At 37.3% G+C, this 20602-nt stretch overlaps 1 protein-coding gene and 1 long non-coding RNA gene across 5 annotated transcripts in view; one reads left to right on the forward strand and one right to left on the reverse strand.

Moving 5' to 3' along the window:
- Positions 1-10795, reverse strand: part of NOVA1 (NOVA alternative splicing regulator 1) — a 149353-nt gene extending 138558 nt beyond the window's left edge. The window contains exons 1-2 of one of the 4 annotated variants that reach the window (XM_044765411.2): positions 9870-10795; positions 7973-8116 (exon numbers count right to left, since the gene is read on the reverse strand). In XM_044765411.2, the coding sequence (XP_044621346.1) occupies positions 7973-8116; positions 9870-10005 (280 nt within the window). In that variant the 5' untranslated portion in view covers positions 10006-10795. Of the gene's footprint in view, positions 1-7972; positions 8117-9147; positions 9441-9869 lie in introns of those variants that run through there. The other 3 variants (XM_044765412.2, XM_070504185.1, XM_070504186.1) reach the window with 3 other exon arrangements.
- LOC139044547 (uncharacterized) overlaps positions 10458-20602 on the forward strand; it is a 32394-nt gene continuing 22249 nt past the window's right edge. Inside the window, exon 1 of the long non-coding RNA XR_011501532.1 lies at positions 10458-10629. This is a non-coding gene — a long non-coding RNA (uncharacterized lncRNA). The remainder of the gene's footprint in view (positions 10630-20602) is intronic.

Genomic DNA, 20602 nt, shown 5'->3' on the forward strand with positions numbered 1-20602 from the left:
TATATACACACGATAATTAACCAGACAAAAGCTTCCAGACACCTCTCACACTAAAGAATGAAACTGGGTTTTTTAAAAGATTGTACTTTCAAATTTTTTAAAAACTGTAAGTCTTAGACAAATAAAAACAAGAATTTTACAAAGAATAATTAAAATTAAGTATGCGAATGAACAGTCTCTAAGTAAGACCTCACTGGCTTCCAACACTAACTCCTTCAAAAACAAGTATTTTAAGAGTGAATATAACCAAATTTGAAAGGCTACAGTTCTTCTAAAATGTTTAGTAACATAAAACAAAAACAAAAACACGTACCACACTCTCTACTATTCTACGTTAATGAAATGCACTACGCCATTCCTTCTATTCTGCTCTGCCCCCAAATTACCAGATCTTAAAACAGTCACCGCCAAATCTAATTTCCAGAGCAGCAAATTATTAACAATTTAAATGAAGACAACTTTCTTCTTTAAGATAAGAATAATTTTTAAAAATTGAATCAACTGAGAGTCAGCATTTATTATATCCTAGAGGGGATGCAGGATTTGAAGTCGTATTTAATTATTAAGTTCATTCTGGGAAAATTCATTCTGCAAAAGAATTATGGGGCTTCCAATGTACAGCTGTTTTCAAAAATCTTTAAAACAGAAAGAAAAGTTATTCCTCAAACTTCAAAAAGTATGCTGTTTCATAAGTAAAAAAAGAACTACAGTCCAAAATTTTAAAATTACTGAGTTCAGACTAAAATTCACTAGAAATTACAAATATACTGAACATCAGTAAAACATATAACAGGTCTTCAAATAAGAAAGAAAAATATTTTTTTAAATATCAATTATTGAATAAAATTAGTGTAAGAAGGGTAAAAAAAGTTTTATTTTCCACACCACATAATCTTACCTGAATCATTTTGTTGTTAAAAAACTCAAGATACTGATTTCATTTTTCATCTGGTCCTGTCAATGATACTATGACAGGCCCCACAGGAAGCAGCAAAAGACCAATAATGGAGTGCAGATATTGTGTGTTTTCATGACCAAGTTTTGTTATGGAAAAGGATATCCATATAGTGGTTTGAAACTTAGTAAATATTGAAAATATCTCAAAAATTTTGTCAGTGTACAAATATTCCTTTTTATTAACTTTGTAGTCTGAAAATGTTTATTCTTACCATTCTTTATCAATTTTAAAATGATGAAGGATATATATGAAATTTTAAAGAATCATTTTTATATTAATGAGAATTAATAACAAAACAATAGTCCACAATGTCAAAAAAGAAAAATCTTAACTGAAAAATGAAATATGTTTAAAATTGTGGAATGATTCTCTTGACTTCTGGAGATGATTATTCTAGTCTCATTTCCCATAATTAGTATTTATATTACTATTTACCAAAAAGTTACCAACTATTCATAATTTAATTAAAATAAAATTTAAAAGACTTTTGTTACAAACAGCAACTTCAGAATTAAACAGTTATTGGCAATACTGGTAAAAATTCCTTCAAGACAAGTATAGAGGTTACAAAAAATCTGTGCAAACTCCAAAACTTAATTACTCTTGGGTAATTCACAAATTATATTCAATGGATACCAAAAAATTCAAATTAGTAAAACAGAAAAGTCAAAACTACAAAAATGCTCCACAAAGACTCCAAATGATATTTTTAAGTTCTGAGTTATTTTAAAGTAGTATAGCACCTTGCCAGATTTAATTTAAAGACATTTTTACCTTAGGAATTGCTTTCCATCCAAGGGACTATTAATAAACGGGGCTGTGATGAAACACCTACATTAATTGGGAGTACTATTAGAACACACAAGAAACTTCTATACGTGCCATGAAAGCATATTGTAAGTCAGTATTTCAAACAGATTAACAAATGTAAAACAATAGAAATAAATGACAGACTAAATTTTTAGAGTTTTTATTAAATGAATCAAAATTTAATTTACTTGTAATAAAGGGTAGTAAAGAATCATTTCAACAGCACTCCTATATTATGTTGAAACATCCCAAAAATATTTTTAATGATATACCTGTCTTGTTTGTTGGAACACTTCAAAACACTCAGCAAAGTTTGCTCGCCAAAGCCCCTAACACACTAAAAAGAGACAACTTAATTTTACATGGGTTATTTCTCCTTAAAAATAAATGAACGTTAATCTAAGATTAAAAAAAGAAAGAACTACAATGTACTCTCACTTATTTCCGCTCACTCATGATTTGAAAAAGTACTTGTGGAATGGGGAAATTTAAATACTTCGGACTTAACGTTATTTTCTTTTTGACTTTTATACCTAAAGCCCCCATCTGCTTTTTATGTGAATTCTATCAGAGCCCGAGAAATCATTTTAGTTTCAAATATTTCCATACCAAAAACATGGAAAAGCTGATGCCATATCTTTAAAGAAGAAGATGAAGAGAATAGAAACTTCCCCCACCCAGGCATCAGGAAGTACTGAAAAGGACTGCTTCATTTCTCGTGTGTTGCGTTTTACACCGTGACACTTCAGTCTCTGAGGGTCAGGTTAATTAAGCTGCATGGCAGCTGCGTGCAGTGTGAGACACACGCTGCTGCGGTTCCCGCCAGTCCAGTCCAATTACCTGTAGGATCCCAGCACTGGACAAGTGACAACCAACCTCTTCTCTCTAGTCATTTGCTCCCACTGGTCTACCGATAAATGTTAGAACAAACTAACCTCTTTTTGGAAAAGACTGCAAAGCTGAATGCACCTGCTGCAAGCTGCAGTGACGAGTCCCAGAGAGATGTTTGTCAGTCAGATCTCTGCAGATGTTGTTTTAACTTTAGGCTAGAGCTGTATCCAAAGATGGAAATGAGATGGCAATCAAGCACAAATCTCCCACCCTCGTCCCCCCAATTTTATTTTGAAAAGCTGCACTTGCTCATAAAAGTTGTGCTTTAAAACACAGCTCCACTAAACTGGAAAGAACTTAGACTAGACTCTATGGTACAAAAACAAAAAGGAAAAACGTTTATTTAGTGCTGAATTTTAGTTAACAAGTGGCATATTTCATCCAATAAATGTTATTTGTGTCATTCAAGAGCTTAAAAAATTAATTCTGTTAAGCCAGAGCAAAAGAAAAGAAAAGAACTATAAGATAGACAAGTTTTCGATTGGTGGTTTGTTGCTCAGGTTTTTAGTGATACCACATACTGCTTAGAGCTCCCAAGGCACAGATCATCTTCCTCTCTGTATATTATACAAAACATCTTCAATACATAAATATTGAACTATTTCACCAATTGTGTTCACTATTTCTAAACTATTCCTGAAATCCTTTGGGGGTGGTATTTGCAAGGCAACATTGTTAGATGTATTGTATTTCCTTACAGTGTCACAAATTTTAAATGAGCTATTTTTCCAAAATCCAGAAGGCTTCAAATAGCAAATTTCAAAGTGACGTTGCACTATATAATCCATGTAAACACCAACAGTGTAAATTAATGATGCTCCATAACTTACTAAACCGACGACAGAAGACACAACATCAGAATGAATCAAAAAAGAATCAAATAAAATGAACAGCTAAGGTTTTTAATGCTCATTCAAACTTTCTAAAAATTCCATGCCACAAAACATTTGCTTACATAAGTTAAGTATAAAAATTGTATCTTTCACAAACTACAATTTCAATATAGACTGTCCTATGCCAGTAACACTCCTTTGCATGTCACGATTTTCTATTCCTTGAAATGAGAAATGAAGTATTAAAAATACAGCAAATTTTTAGAGATATACGAATGTCTAAGTGAAAGATTACGGTTCCTCCTTCAATTGAGGATATAGAGAGACAAAATATGAAGTAACTCACAACAATAGGTAGTATGACAAATACCAATAGCAGAACTTTAAGATTTAAAGAAAAATACGTTATGTGTCAGCAACTTTGATCATACTAAAATTAAACGCATAGCACAGTGTAATGATAACTATTCTATTAAACGCAACAACACTGGAAAGGATATTACTTTATTTTCTACTCGTTGCAGTTCTATTTATCTACTAATTTTGCCTTAAAATAATATACCTACAAATTTCTAAGATGTTCTGCATCTAAGACCAAAGATGATAAACTGCAACTTTTAGAAGCTATAACAAAAGTATTCACATTATATTACCAATATCATAATACTCTTCCTTCAACAATGTAAAACATAAGAAGTGATCTATTTTAAACATCATGAACTCTGGATTTCCAAAAAACTGATTATTCTTATACAATCCCAATCCTAAAGGTTAAATTGGCCACAGAATTTTCTCCATGTCAAAGTTAAGGCGGTGTGGGGAATTTCCTTCACTAAAAAAAAAAATTCACTTACATTTTGCTTTTTTATGATTTTAAAAAATGTAACATACAAATGGTTTCTGATTTTTATGAAAAGCATCACCCAAGTTGGATAGCGATAAAATTAAGATATAATATATCTAGGAATGGTAAGTTCAAATTTTAACAGACCACAAAAGGAAATATTTTACATTAAACATGATCCAGTTTTATAACCACAAATATGAAAAGTGTAAAATACACACAAATGTATGCCAAGACGATAGTGAAGGGTTCCTGTTTGATTGATCCAATGAATATCCCCAGTGTCATATAATGGAATAAAAATAGGTACACTATGAAGTGTTCTAAAATCTAAAGAATGCATGAAAATATCCTTTACTATTTCCAACCAATAATGTATTCGATAAGTTCTTCTGATTACCTACCTGAATCATTCATTAAACAATTTTTAACAGATCAAATCAATTTATTAACAAAAACTAAACACATCTTCAGATGCCAAATAAAATAAAAGAACAGTAGCGCCATTCTGAAAATGCATACATTCCCCAATGCATATTTTCCCCAAATGAGAAAGCTGCTTTTTACTTCAAGGCAACAACTTTAGGTAAGCTAATCATAAAAAGGATATATAGATAAATCAAATTAAGTTGCTTTAATCAGGTAAGAAAAAAAGATATATTCATAAACCACCAGTGATAAGTTAGTATTCTGTAAAATTTAGATTTTTAAAAACAGATAAATGAATTACACAGCACAGGAAAAAGTAAAATAAAACTACTTGTAGATCTTTTTTCTGATTCCAATAATGGAAAAACGCACTTTACAATCCTCATCATACAATTTCCCAAATTAAATATATGACATGATGAAATACACAATGCAATATACGGTTCTACAAATTCTAAATTCATACCATTTAACGTGCAAAAATGTTTTCTTCATTTCAACCATAAATATCAAAAAATTACTCAGAAAGGCCAGGTTGCTTAAGACATTTTAAAGATATAACCTGAGCAAAAAAAAGGAAAACAAATATGACAAATGTGAGGAGATTATATTGGCTATAGCATTAACAATGCACATATCATTTGAGTCGAAATTTATTAAAATATCTCCAAACTGTGTCTGTGCTCTGCACTGTATATCCTGAAGAAAGTTTGTCTCAAACACACCAATGTTTTAACTAAACCTTCCGAACACAATTACACTCTGTTTCAAAACTTAGGTTTTGAGAAAATCCATTAGGTTACACAACTAAAGTATACTTTTCCCCAAATACACTGTCTTAGCAAATGAGAAACAGGAAAATGCTTCACGAAATAAACATCAGGCATACACATTCTAATAGAAGAGTCATAAATACATATATGAAACACACAAAAATGGGCTTCCGAATTACTGCATAAGCCTACATGAAAGTCCTTATAACTCAGTGATATAAATCACAGTTTTATAATTTATACCATCTGAGATGAGAAAGGTAAGCATCCCTTAAGTATATCTGAGTAAGAGAAGCTGAAAGTAGCTCAGAGGCTGTTATGTTGAAGAATACCAGCACCTTAGACAATTCCAGAGGCTTGTGGCCAAGTGTGAACAGAAAGACTACTAAAATTAAAGCCTATCAGAAGAGAGATGTATCTGTCCGAACAGGTAATAACCTAGTTAAAATCATATTTAAATACAAAGCGTTCAGAGTTATTAAAGCTTCTTATAAATTACGAGGCTTTATTTTATCCTTAAAATTGATTCCAAGTGTGTGATTGGTTTCCACCTGTTACAGGCAGAGTAGAAGCTTTCTTTTATCCAGACATTTCAACTCACATTTGAGCAGGTTACGTCACTACACACAAAATTTTATTCAACGCACTCCAGTCTTCCAACGGATATTCTTGCTCTATATAGAATAACTGCCTCAAAATTATAAATAAAATAAGCAATTTCAATGTAGTAAGAAAAAAATACATGACTAAGTGGACTAAAAACAAAAGATCTAATTCTTGGTGCACCCTTTCCAACCCACTGAAAATTAACTACATTCAAATGAAAAGACATTTAATTTACTATTTGGAATATCCATGATAAACACCAATTTTCTGTAACATCCCTGCACATCTGATACCACCTCATGCATAATGCAAAAAAACTATTTCATTTTCATCTATAGACAGTGAATTTAATTTACCATTGCAGCGTTTTTCCTAGAACTATCACGTTATTAATTCTGCAATCAAGCTCTTTTGAGTGCTTTTATTTGTAGTAAGAGTTTTCACAATTCCACATTGATTTTTTCATCATAATATATCTTTTAAACATATGAATGTGAATATGTTAGCAAACTTTCTTAATGTATAAGGAAACTTTGAGAGACAAGGAAAGCCATCTAGAAAACTACACTCACAGGAAACAAACTTTCAAAGGACATCATACCTAATACACTACTGCTTAGTTTAACAAATTTAAGGTTTACAAATATATTATATGTAATTTACATAACTAAATGATAGCTTCAACCATTCTAAAACCTCCTTATCTAGCATAATGGTCCATTTTCTACCACCAAGCGATTGGCTACGAAAAAGAAATCCTCCAAATGTTCTGCTTACATTCATGCCAGATGTCTTTGCTGTATTAAAGAACTCTTACTGAATTAGATCATTGAAAGCAAATCAGCTTTCCTTTTCCACCAGGAAAAAAAAAAAAATTAGCAGTATCGGTCCCCTTAGCACTGAATAAATATTTTTTATGCCCATAAAGATGAAATAACCAAAAAAAAGGCAGAAGCTACATCTAGGTAAAAGCGAATCAGTTAATGTTTTATCTGGGGATACACTATTCAATTATGCAGATTTTCCAATGAAGCTTAAAATCCATATATTGAGTAGCAAAATAATAAAAAGAGAAAAAGGGAAACATGCAGAACTGTATAACATTTGAAATTTTAAAAAAGCACACTGAAAAGTACAATACAAAAATTGTACCACCCAGGAAACTTGCCATGTTCCAGTGGGTTATAGTACTACACAAACTGTGAACATACTTTAATCAAATACAGCTCTTAAGTAACACAAATCTTGAGGCATTCTTTTACTTCTTACATAATAATATATTTCTTTGTTACAATTACATTAAAAACGTAATATTCTAAAAATCTGAAGAAGCAGCATTTGTCCTCTTTACTTCACTCCAGGGCCAACAAACAAAGCAATGAAGCAGAAAGAGGTACATAATGGATTTAGAAGTAAATGGTCCATTATTTAAGAAGCCTTCCTATCCCCCTCTTCTGAATTCATTCTAGACTAATTATCATTACAATGGTGTCTGAAAACTTCAGAAGAACCCTATTTCCTGATACCAGCTGTCCAGGTTTCTATCTTTACATTTTAGAGTTTTTTCCTAATTAGAAAGAAGTATTTAGAAATGCCCAGAAGACTCATCTCGCAATTTGTCTAAATCACAGACAAGTAGATCGATTATAGAAACAAGACATAATCAACAGTGGAACAATTTTTACAATTTTTCCTCTAATACAGCAAATACATATAAAATAAAGTCTACACCACTAAGGATTTCTTTCAATACAGCACAGAACACACGTAGATCTTCTCTTTCTTTCCTGGGGGATTTAGCAAACAATCTCTTCACCATTGCACCTACCTGGATAAAAATCTTTGGACTTAGACAGCTTGATGGTGGCTCCAGTTTCTTTTTGCAACTGAACAATTGTCTGTCCTCCCTTCCCAATTATAGATCCAGCAGCATAGCTAGGTATGAGAACCTTTAGAAAATACTGGCCGTCTTCTGAAAAAATGCAAAGAAATATACTTCGTTAACATGATCATTTAAAAGTTTGCACCCCTTCTCCACCCTCAAGAGAGAAAAACAGCAATTAAAACACTGGGCATACAGCTGCAGGAAATATGGGGTTAAAAAGAATTTTTAAGGACAAAAAATAAGCCAATTACACTGAAAAATAAATATGTACAAAATGTTTCCCATCTTGGAGGATTTATAATTTCAAACTTGGAATGAAAATCGAAACATGTTCTATTATTTTGCAGCACTGTAGAAACTGATGAATAAATTCCAGTTGTTATTCCAAACATGGAAGACTTCCAATTCTATCTGTAGTTACTATGGTAAAACGGAATGAACTGACCCTTTAACAAAACTTCACAGATTTCTACGCTGACAAACCTTCACTTAACATACTGTAAAATAAATAAATAAAACGACTGTAAATAGTGATGAGCTATATTTGTTTGACATTAGCAAACACATAAGGGCTACTATCAGCCATTGCCTATATCCCACTTAAAGTATGCAAAACAACCATTCTCCTACCAAATTATCCACCCAAACTGTAGGGTGTATTCCAAGCCTTCAATAACTGCCAGGAAATAACTCTAAGTGATGTGGACTGGCAAATCTAACTAATCCTGGTGTATTTCTTTAGCACTTCTTAGTCTACCATGATCTCCTTTAAGCTCATTAATTAAAGGACCTTAAGAAGAATTTTGCCAATACTAAAAAGCTTAGGAGTCATTTATCTCAAATACACTTAAAAGTGACCAGATAATGTTTCTTCTCCAAAATAACCACAATTTTTAAAACGAGAGGGGGTGGATGAACCAAGAAAGAGTGAAATGAAATGTTTTAGAAAATAAAGCCAACTCCATAAACTTTAATTTCCGTCAAACTGATCATGTCTTAAATAGGAAACAGCCCGGTAAATCCAGCTTCCTTAGGTGAATGAACGTTCCAAATTTTGCGGGTGTACCATTCGCAAGACCCCCATCCGTCTCTAATGTACAGGCTGTAGAGAAATTCACCTCTGCCTCGATGCATTGGGTGCATTGTTAAGATGACTCCAGTGCAAATGAAGAAGCGATACCGGTCCGGTTATAACTCATCTTCCCAGGAAGCGCAGGATGTTAACTAACAAGTCACAGTACCAGACACCCCCACCCTCGTATGCACACCCCTGAAGACAAATCAATGAGATATTTGCCCCGACGGTCTAAGTGCGCTAAGAGCGTGCACTCATCAAGATTTTGCCTACTACTTGTGGCCCAGAGCAAGGGGATGGAGAGAGAAAAACTCTCCGGCGCCCCGATCATTCGCTGCCCGCTCCCCAAGTGCCATTTATTTATTTATTTTAGCAGACTGTTAAATGCAGCGCGCATCTTCGGGCGGCCATCACCTCACTCGGGGGTCATCCTCCTCCTCCTTAACGGACCCCCTTGCCCAGGTCTAGGATATTTAAATGGTCAGCCTGTCGACCGATTAAATGGAAAGATAGGTCTATTCCGAAAAACCGGTCGCCATTTTGATGAATGATAAACACAGAAATGGAAATGTGTCGGGGCCGGCAAGGTGCGGGGCAGGTGCAGGGGAGGGGGCGCGGGGCAGGGGCGCCGGAGCCGCCGGGTTCGGGCTGGAGGTGTCCGGGCCGCGGGAGGGAGGGAGGGAGGGCGCTGGGAGGGAGGGAGGGAGGGAGGCAGGGGCGGGCGGCGGGGGATGGGGCCAGCGGGGAGGTGGAAGCGATACCCACCGCCCGTATTGGTCCTCTTGGTGCTGCCGGCTTCAGGGGGGGCTTCCAGCGGCCTTTTCCGCGAGTCCGGCGGGTCCAGGTCTATGGGAACCCCAGTGTGGGTCCCGTTCTGCTGGATGGGAGCTGCCGCCATCATGTTTGCAGTTCCTGCCGCTGCTACGGGGAGAAGCTTCTCCCTTTTGTTTTGGCTTTTTTTTTTTTTTTTTTTTTTTTGCGTTTGGGGTTTCTTAAGGTTTTTTTTTTTTAATCGGATCAATAGAAATCTCTTTAGGAAAAGAAGCAATGTTGCTGGTTTGTTCTCACTGGGGAGGGGGCAGGGCTGAGGAGCAGCTGCAGTGCAGTGTCAGAAAGGAGACAGGGGAATGGAGGGGGTGTGAGAGACGGAGGGTGAAAGAAGGAGAAGAAAGGAGAGAGGGGGAGAGAGTGGAGAAGGGAGAGGGGCGAGCGGAGGAGCGGGAGGAGGGGAGCGGGGAGGACGGGCAGAGGGAGTGGGAGCGCGAGGGCTGGCGGGGCGCGGGGAGAAGCCGAGGAGGAGGGGAGAGCGAGGGAAAGAGTGAATGAGCAGGAGGAGGGGAAGGAGGAGGATGCGGAGAGAGGCAGGAGCGGGCCGCGGAGGAGGCCGGAGCCGGGCAGGAGCGCGGCGGTCCCCGCGCCGCGCTAGCGCTGCGCTCGCTCCCGCTGCTGGTGCTGCCGCCGCCGCCGCTGCCGGAGCGGGTCTGCCGCCGCCTGGGCTGCTCGGCGCTGCTGCTGCTGCCGCCCGGTCTCGCTCATTATTTCTCCCGCTTGTGGGGGGGGCGGCGGGGAGGGAGGGGGATGGCTGCGCGGGGAGGGTAGAGCGGGCTCGAGTTCGGAGACTCCCACACACTTCGCGCTCGGGTCCCTGCCTCTCAGCAGCGCCGCCGCCGCCGCCGCCGCCGCCTCCCCGCGCCGATGCCTCAGCCGGTGGGGGCGGGCGGGGGGGGCAGCCGGGGGGGGGGGGGGGCGCGTGAGGGTGTGTGCGCGTGCGTGTGCGCGGGGGCGCGCGCCGGCGGCGGGGGCGGCGACGGGCCGGGGCGCTCCGGTGGGAAGGGAGGGGTGAAAGGTCGCCGGTCCCCGGCAACACGGCTCAGGCAAACGTAAGCGGCTTGTCGCAGCAACCGAGGGGTCCAAGAAACGCGCTAGGCGGGAAGGCGGGAAGCAGAGATTACGGACAGCCGTGGCAGCCAATAAAATGGAAATGTGGGAAAGCTCTCCGGGCCCCTTCCCAATCAGGGAACTTGGGGCTGAGAGGGAGGGAAGGGGCGGGGGTGGCATCTCGGGTCCGGCCGGGACTGGAGCGGCGACAGTTTTGGCTAGTCGGAGAAGGGCATTCGAGTGACCGTTGACAACGGGTGGGACAGCGTGAAGGCTGAGGGAAGAACCTTAAGTGTGTGCTTCCAGGACTTCGGGCTAGGTGTATCCGTGTTTACGTTTGAGAGTTAGGTAAAAGACATTAGTGAACATCTCACTCATCGGAGGTTTTCTACGGGCTGATTTCATCCAGAGTCTTTATTACTCGCACTGTGTGACATCGTTAGGGAACTTACAGTGTCATTTGCCGCCTTAAATCCTTTCGGGAACAAGCAGGGATATAAATGAATAAAGCTAGGTCTGGGTGTCCCCTTCACGAGGCGCTGATAGGCAGACTGAAGACGGGCAACAGCTGAGTGTATACACAAAACTAAATATTGAACGAAATACGAGTGTAGGAATGAAGTCCGCTGCAATGTGCACAGCTTATGATTATACAGGTCTTGGCTATATAATGAACCTGAACCTCACCCCTACGACGCTACAGAAAGAAAAAAAAAATCTAATGTCGCTGGCATAGACTCTGAAAGTCCGAAAAGACTCAGTTTACAGATGAGTAAACTGACTCAGAGAAGTATTTTGCTCAAGGTCATCCGTCAAGTTAGTAGTTTAATTAAATCAGTGTGCTCGGAAGCAGGGATAGTGGAAAAGCGTGGGTTTGGAGTCCGAAATCGTGGTTTCAGGTGCTTGCTGGCATGTTCTAAAAGTGTGTCTTTGGCAAATCCCTTAACATGTTACTATTTATTAAGTGTTTGCTTGTGCCAAGCAATCCACTTTACATGTGATGCTCTTTATATGCAGTATATTATGTAGTTATTACTGTCCCCATTTATGAGACAGTTTAGGTTCAGAGATATGAATAATTTACCCAAAGCCACACAGGTATAAATATTGTAGTAATAATTCAAACTCAGCTCTTCCTGACTCCAAAGTCTATCCCCTTGAATATTGCATTACACTAGAGCTTCAGGTTCTCTCCCACTAAAAACAGGGACTGCCTCCCACGATTCTTATGAGTCAAATGAGAGAATGGACACGGCAATGTATTATAAGATGTAAAAAGGTGTAAACGTATTCACTAGGTTTCTAGAACAAAGATGCTCCTTTCCTATGCTCTCCACTACAGCACTTCATCCTGAAAGATGGCTTTTGTACTAAGCTAGAATCAGAAAGGACTTCACTTCAATTCTATTGTAGTCTAACCTAGCATAGCTGCATTTCTGAGTCAATAGCCAAAGAAAATAGAATAAAATTTAATTCCTGACAGAGAAGGGAATGGAAAAGAATACTAAGCCTACTCTTAGCATCCTTTATTTGAAGGAGCATCGAGGAGGCATTGGGATGAAAGGCAGATGACAGTCTGCTGAATGAAGAAGAGAATGACGTTTAGTTTGGGAATAAAAGTTCATCCGGAGTATGAAAAACACGTTTGCCTCAAGTCAGGGAGGAAGATTCACTGAGAGCTGAAAGAAAGGGAAAGCAGGTAAGTTAGTGCATTTTGGTAAAGGTCTGTAAAGCAAAGTCCAGAATTTTGATCTGATATGTGATGTCATAGGAAACCACAATATAGCCTTCATGACCAAAATAAAGAGGATTTATACACGGAATTGGATTTGAAGAAAAGGGAGCTGTGATGAGAAAAAAACAGGGTTTGGAATAAATATGTGATAGTCAAGATAGAAATAGGCTTATGCCAGACATTATGCAATCAAAGTGTTCTGTGAAGTGTACGAAAATATGTAAGGATGTTTTTAAATGAAAAATTAGAAGATGGCCGGGATTTGCTACTAGATTGTTTTGAAACAGTAAAAGATGAGGGACAAAGATAATTCAAAGACAAATGCAGTTCAAAGTTATGTTACACTAAAGCTTGGGCAAAGTATTCAGTGGAATGTAGTTTTGAATTGGGGAAAGAATGAGTTTTAGAATTGGAAAACCTGAGGTTAACAAATTTCTAAAAATAAATAAAATATTTCTAAAGTAGTTTAGAAAATGTTTGTCGTTCCATGTGTAGGTTAAATTGACAATGAGCCTTCTAAGTTAAAGTGCATCATACATAGACATAGTTTAGTGAGGTAAACTCATGGCACTGTTTTCTTAAGGCATTTTTTTGACGCTTCTCTGATTTCCTTCTTTAGACTTAATATTTAAATACTACCCACCACTCCATGGGGTCCAGAAGCAGAAGATGTGATTTTTAGTGTGGATAGTAGGCTTAGTAGTAACCTAGCTATGATGCCAGGAATCACAGAGATTATCCTCAGACCTGGTCAGACATCTGAGGATCAGTCAGCTGTGAGCTGATTTGGTCAATGAAGGTTATCAGAGAGTACATTCTAATTAAGCCTCCGTTCCCTAGTTTATTTTGTTGTCTTTTTAAAAAATTGTACTTCCTCGTTTCTCACTGCATATGCCTCTGCCGTTCTGATTAAATAGACATCTGAATAAACATTTTACCTGTCTTCTACATTTTCTACCAGCTAATAAAACTGAAGAAATGAAAAAGTAAAGCAGCTCCCAGCTTATTAATATTTAGTGTGCTATACCTCTTATGCTACAGATAAACTGTTTGAATGAACTTTTTGAAAAATATAATAGAAGCATTTGACCTTTTAATTCTCTGAAAAGAAATATTTTATTTTTTAATTAACTGAGCAATTGGCACTGCAAACTTAATAGTATTTTCTAACACCTTAAGACACAATAGAACTTGTCTGCTTGTAATTAGTTGATGAGTTAGGAACATAAGCAACTATGATAGAAAATGATATTAATCTGAAGAACAAAACCGCCAGTCTTTATTGGCTTTCAGTGGGGGTTCTTTTCCTTCTTAAGTTTTAGTCTGAGCAACTTGGACAAAAGATAATCCATTTTCAGTAATAATGATTGGCTTTCTAGAGAAAGCACAGATAGACGATGTCCACAAATATTCCTGAACCCGTTTCTTTGTCTTCATGCTCCTGCCTTTCCTACCATCAGTCCTGTTGCTAAAGGACATAAATACTCCCTCTCCTTGAGTATCTGTCTCTTCAGCCTATGCTTTGGGAAAATATTTTCTGAGTTCGTGTTCTACTAGAAGCAGATCCTGATTTAGGGATTCAAGTGCAGGTAGTTTATTTTGGAAGTGATTTCAGGAAACAGTAGGGGTTTGGAGAGATGAGACGGGGAATGGAAGGAAGGCAATGAAGGGTGAATTACCAAGCAAGTTATGACTGGGAGCAAACAGAGCCTCATCTCACTGGGATTTCCTGGGAAACTGTTTAAAACAGTAGCCTTGGAATTATCCCACCCGCAGTGTGAGAAAACTGAGGTCTATGTACACCAGCTCCCTTCAGTCATTGGTTGAGGTCTATTCCTAGGGTGCTAATTCGATGCATGCTGGCCTGTCTTCCTACTGCCAAGAGCTTCATCTTTTTCTGAGGACTTTGGCACCTGGAATCTGTTCTGCCCTTATACAGGCTGGAAATGCTGGGGAATTAACACTCTGTTGTGGAACATCCCTCACCATGATGGAAAATCAGACCAGTGTGCTCTGAAATGGCAAGGAGATATGGGGGAGACAGTAACAGTTTGTTACAAGTATCAACAGAAAATTAGGAAAAAGGAAAATGAGAAGCCTGTCTGTTACTGCAAGGTATTGTTGGGAAGATCAAATAAATATGAAAGAATTTGGAAAGCTTAAAGTACTTAAAAACATCTAATTTTTATATTTTATATTATAATTTTTACAATCCAAATATTGTAACCAAGCATTGATTGTAATAAGCACAAATAATTTTTTCTATGTTTTTAGACATGAAGAATCAATATACCTATTCTGAATTTTTTTTTCATTCAGTACAACACAAAGAAAATAGGAACAAATATATACCATCAGAGTCTGTCGCCTAATCCTAAATCCCAGGTCTTATATAAAAACTTCTATAAATAGTCATATTGATTGGAAATACTTTTCTAAGATTGCACTTCTTAGAAAAATGATTTTGAACTTTATCTTCTGAGAAATTCGAACAGCTTTTATGTTTATGTATTTAATAATATAAATTCACCACTGATGGATATGTTTATGAAACAGTCTATGAGTGGTCATACTAATTTATATAGAGACATAAATGTGTTATTATCATTATTCCAAAAAGTCCCCAAACCTCAATATTCCAGTTGCAAATATGTCATCCTAATAGATACGTTAGTATTAGAAAGAATCCTAAATTCTTTGGCACTGGGTATGTTTCCTTGGTCTTTAATAGATCATTAATTTTTTCTAGCATTTTTCTAAATATTATGAAATACATCTTTTGGCACTTACCTTAAAGACAGTAAATCTGAACTAACACTTTCCACAGCTCAGTGAAAAGAACCTTGTGATAATTGGTACGTGGTTATGTAAAAGATTAAGCTGAGGAAAGGGTATAGGGAAATTTCTATCTTTGCAACTCTTCTTTCAGTCTAAGATCTTTTTCAAAATAAAAAATTAAAAAAGAAAGAACCTTGAACTGATGATATTCCACCTACTAACTCTGTGACTTAGAGTAACTCATTTACTTGCTCTGAGTTTCAGTTTCCTCATCTGTAAAATGGAAGAATTGGTAAATGCTCTGTAAATTCTAAAAACAAATATTCTATGTTAGTACATTTGCTTCCATTCGTAGAGTCTTACAGAGAAAATTATCAAAATCAAAGTACATGTTGTGTGCCTTGATGTGTATTTTTAAATCAGTTAAGAATGCACATTTTGAAGATGTACTTTAGGCACAATGGAAACTAACATACCAAGGGAAACAATTGTGATATTGGAAAGAATATATCGAATATATTTATTCTCTATATTTTTGCATTTTAAAAACAATAATTTGTTAAAATCTATAGTTGAAAATATTTTACTGAGACTACAATTCAAATTCTGACAGTTTCATCTTTTAAACCATTTGAATGTGAAAAATTCTTGCAATAAAAACAGTAAATGGTAAAGTTAAGATAGAGCTAAAAAAGAAAAAGAAAGAACAACAAAAGTAGACTAAAGAAGCAATAATTGGCTAGTATTCTTATGTTATATCAACGAAGTTTAAATCACTTCTCTGTAGCATCCATGAAACATCTTCAGCTACACATACTTTATTCTGATAACACTTAGAGCAACCCTGAGTCTGCATTTGCTGAGATGGTCCTGGCTTATGCTGGATGTCCCAGAACAATGTTCAATACCCTCAAAATTGTCCCACTTTGGACAATAAATTATATAGTTACCCTAGTAATACTCAAGAGCTTTGACTTTTTGTTCTAGCCCTGCCAATTATAAAACATAAAATCTTTTTTATTCATCAGATTCCTTTATATGGCAATTTCCCCATGTGTAACAGAAATCTTTTCATCGTTCACTCTTATATTACATTCTGGTGTAATAAATTAGAACACTCCCACATCCTCTACTCTCCGTGATGTTTTGTTCCCTACCTATACTTTTCTTAGCCAGAGGTAAGACTAGAGATCAAGAACAGAGGTAGAAAGTAGTAGAATGGAATTTAAAAATGTGTCTTTTCACATTTTAACATGGAAACGATCCTCTTGATAGGATGACTCCTTCATTAGGAAGAACTGTATGTAGCAAGATGAAGTGAATTGAAGAAATAATAAATGAGACATTATAAATATAATGAAATCCAACTTCAAATGATAAACCGTTGGACCCGCAGATAGCATCAGGGAATTGCTTATATTATGGATTATTCAGATTTCCTGTCTGTTTACTTCCTGCTGCTCAAATAAGCCATAGTCCTTCTTGACTTCCAGATAAGCTTTTAATGTCTCCACTCAAGGCATCTTTCTAATGTAGTTTGCTATTTCCACTGTTTATTACAGGTCAAATAATAAAAAGTTCTGTTCATCTTATAACAATGTTACTTGTGTTTATAAGTACAAGAAGAAATTGGCATCCTTGTATATTAAAAAAAATTACATTACCATACTCATCCCTAGATTCTGCCTTGCTATTTAATCTTTTAGTTTCACTATGTAAGCATTTCTGTGGTAGGTCAAAAGTGTCTAATTTACATCCTGCACTTCTGAATTCTTTTATCCATGTGTCATTTCATATAACTGAGTGCATAGAGCTTACAGATTAAAACCTACATTTTACACATGGATGTTTATGTGCATATGGTATAGAAAGAGGGTGTGTGTGTGTGTGTGTGTATGATACAAAGAGGAAGACAACAAGAAACTGGGTATAGCAGCTCTACCTAATGTCTGTAGTGAAAGTAGAAAATTTAGTAAATGCGTAATTTGCCTTTACTTATCCTTTTCTTCTCAAGGTTAAGTATTTGTGGGCTTTTAAAAAAAGTTTTAAGGCCAGCATGGTGGCATAGTGGTTAAGTTCGTGCACTCCACTTCAGCAGCCCAGGGTTCGTGGGCCTGGATCCCAGATGCAGCCCTACACACTGCTCATCAAGCCATGCTGTGGCAGTATCCCATATACAAACCAGTGGAAGATTGGCACAGCTGTTAGCTCAGGGACAATCTTCCTCACCAAAAAAAAAAAAAATATTTTACCTTCTCATTATGGAAAATTTGAAACGTATTCCAAAGGAGATAAAACAGTATAATGGATCCCATGTACCACACACCCACCTTCAAAACTATAAACTCCTGACTAATCTTGTTTCATTTACAACCTCTCCTTCAGGGTAATTTTGAAGCAAATTCTAACTACCATACCATTTTTATTCCAAAAATATTGTAGACTTTTAAAAAGTATCTGAACTACCATTATTACATTGATGATAATTAACAAAAAATGCCTTAATATTATTAAACATGCAGTCTGTGTTTAAATTTCCTCAATAGTCTTCTAAAGGTTTTTTACATTTTGTTCAAATCTCTACCCAAATAAATACATTGCAACTGGTTCATATGTCTCTTAAATTTCTTTTAATCTATATCAGTCAGGTTTCAACCAGAGAAGCAGACCAGTAGGATATACATTTTTATAATTTATATATATATGTGTATATATATATATGCACACACACACACACACACACACATATATAGGTATACATCTATAGATATATAGTGATAGTGATATTAAGGGAATTGTGTCACACAACTGTGGGCTCTGGCTAAGCCAGTCCAAAGTCCACAGATGGGAAGTCAGGAAGGAAAGATACAGGGAGAAGGGAGAGCAATTGCAGGCCCAATGTGCTTTGAGTCTCATAATCAGAGAGACCTAGTTGTTTTGATGACTACCACCTGATTAAGTCAGGCCCACCCAGGATAATTTGCCTTTTGGGTAACTCAAAATTGGAACTTTAATTACATCTCCAAAATCCCTTCTCAGGAGAACCTAGGCTACTGCTTGATTGAGTAGCTAGGAAAAGTTGTGTGTGCTACAGAAATGGCTGCTACCTTCCTTCTGTCCTCCAGTTCTCTCAAGAGAATATCCCTTGTAGACCAACCTACTGAGAACTATACTAGATAAGAAATTCTGAGAAATAGCCTTCAACCTAGCTAAGCTGACATATCACAAAGGTATTACAGCCTGCCCCCTGTCAACTTGGCACCCATACACATCTCCTTAAACCATATTTAATCACCAAGTGAAGACAACAGCAAAATCATACTTTTGACTAACATAATGAACATAATGACATGGAATGAACAGCCCCATGTAAAACTGAAAACATGCTAACCCTTTCCCCAGGGGAGGATATGAAATCTTTGGGTGATAGTCACACTTTTCCTGTGATATCCTGTAAATCAAATACTGAAATATAAAGTTAACTGTTAGGAATACATCTTATGTTACATGGTAAGAGGATGAAAGATAATAAAACAAAAATATTTAATACATATAAAACATTCACATCAAAATAATAAGTATTCATATGATTAGAGGCTTCATTTCTGCCAATGAGCACATCATCATACCTGGTATTTCTTCAACTTTTCTGCTGTCTTCTTCCATTTCCTTCTTCCACCATCTTTTCCATATTCCCTTTGCCCTCAGCAAGCATCTCAGCTGGTTGTGGTTCTTTGCCCAGTGGGATGACCCACACCTTAATTCCTGAAGGATCTGAGCTATTAGAAATCCTACCTGAATTGAGTTGTAGTTTTCCGCTGACTTTAATCGAAGGACAGGAGAATACAAAGAGATGCCTTAGGGGATCTTCTGTGTTTCAGACATAACCCCCTTTACCCTCATTGTTTGATAGCACCTGTTTTCCTTGATAGCCAGGATCAATCACTGCCACCAGCACAGTAACTCTTTTCTTTTCCGTTTATTCAAAGGCTTGAAGAGCCCAGAGTGGCCAGGTGGCAGCCTCAACTTCCACTTCAATAAGATTTTTATTGTGTGCCCTGGTGGATGCATTTCTTGCTTTGGAACTAAGATGTTGAGACCAACACAGCCTAAAGTCATGGGGATAGAAAGAAACATTTTGCCAGTCAAGATCACTAGGGGCAATAGTGAGAAGAGCCACTCCCATTTCCAGTCCTTGGATTTACAATTTAAGGATCTATAAATGCTGGGTATAGGAGAAATAGCGCCATATGTTAGAGGCTGATTTAGAGCGTAGACCATATCCTAGAGGACATTGCCCCAGTCTCTCAAGGTGTTGCCACCTAGCTGGCACCATAACTGGGCCTTCAGTTAAGGGCAATCCATAGTCTTATCACACCAGCTGCTTCAGAAGGATGGAGGACATAACACCAAAGAGTTCCATGAGTATGAGTTCATTGTCACACGGCATAAAATTTTCGTAAGATACCAGGGTCCTTTTTCAAAGTCTCCTTGGATTTGCAAATCGACTCAGGTCCAGAATTTGCTTGAGGGGCCATTTTGGGGATTCAAGTCAGACTTCTGGTCACTAGAGTTAGAATGTTCCACTTATACGAATCAAATAAGAATTCAGTAGGCTTCCCATCTTAGATATTGTAGTTCTCATCTCTAGAAGCTAAGTTTGGGTCTTTTTTATGTCTTCCAAGAATTCGCTTAGTATGTTGAATAAATCTTGTAGATTCTTGAATATATGGAATTCAGTTACAATTTACAAATCTTAATATCTTTACAAATATTTTAAATTTTTTTTCTTTTTTTCTTTTTTGAGGAAGATTAGCCCTGAGCTAACATCTGCTACCAAGCCTCCTGTATTTGGGGGTTTGTTTTGCTTAAGAAGACTGGCCCTGAGCTAACATCTGTGCCCATCTTCCTCTACTTTATATGAAAGACACCTGCCACAGCATGGCTTGCCAAGCAGTGCAGAGGTCCACACCTGGGATCTGAACCAGCGAACCTGGGCCACAGAAGCGGAACATGCGAACTTAACCGCTACACCACTGGGCCAGCCCCTACAAATTTTAATATCTTTACTTATTGATTCTATCTTGTGTCAGTTTCTGATATAGTT

This window comes from Equus asinus, chromosome 2 (genome assembly GCF_041296235.1).
Source record: "Equus asinus isolate D_3611 breed Donkey chromosome 2, EquAss-T2T_v2, whole genome shotgun sequence".
NCBI lineage: Eukaryota > Metazoa > Chordata > Mammalia > Perissodactyla > Equidae > Equus > Equus asinus.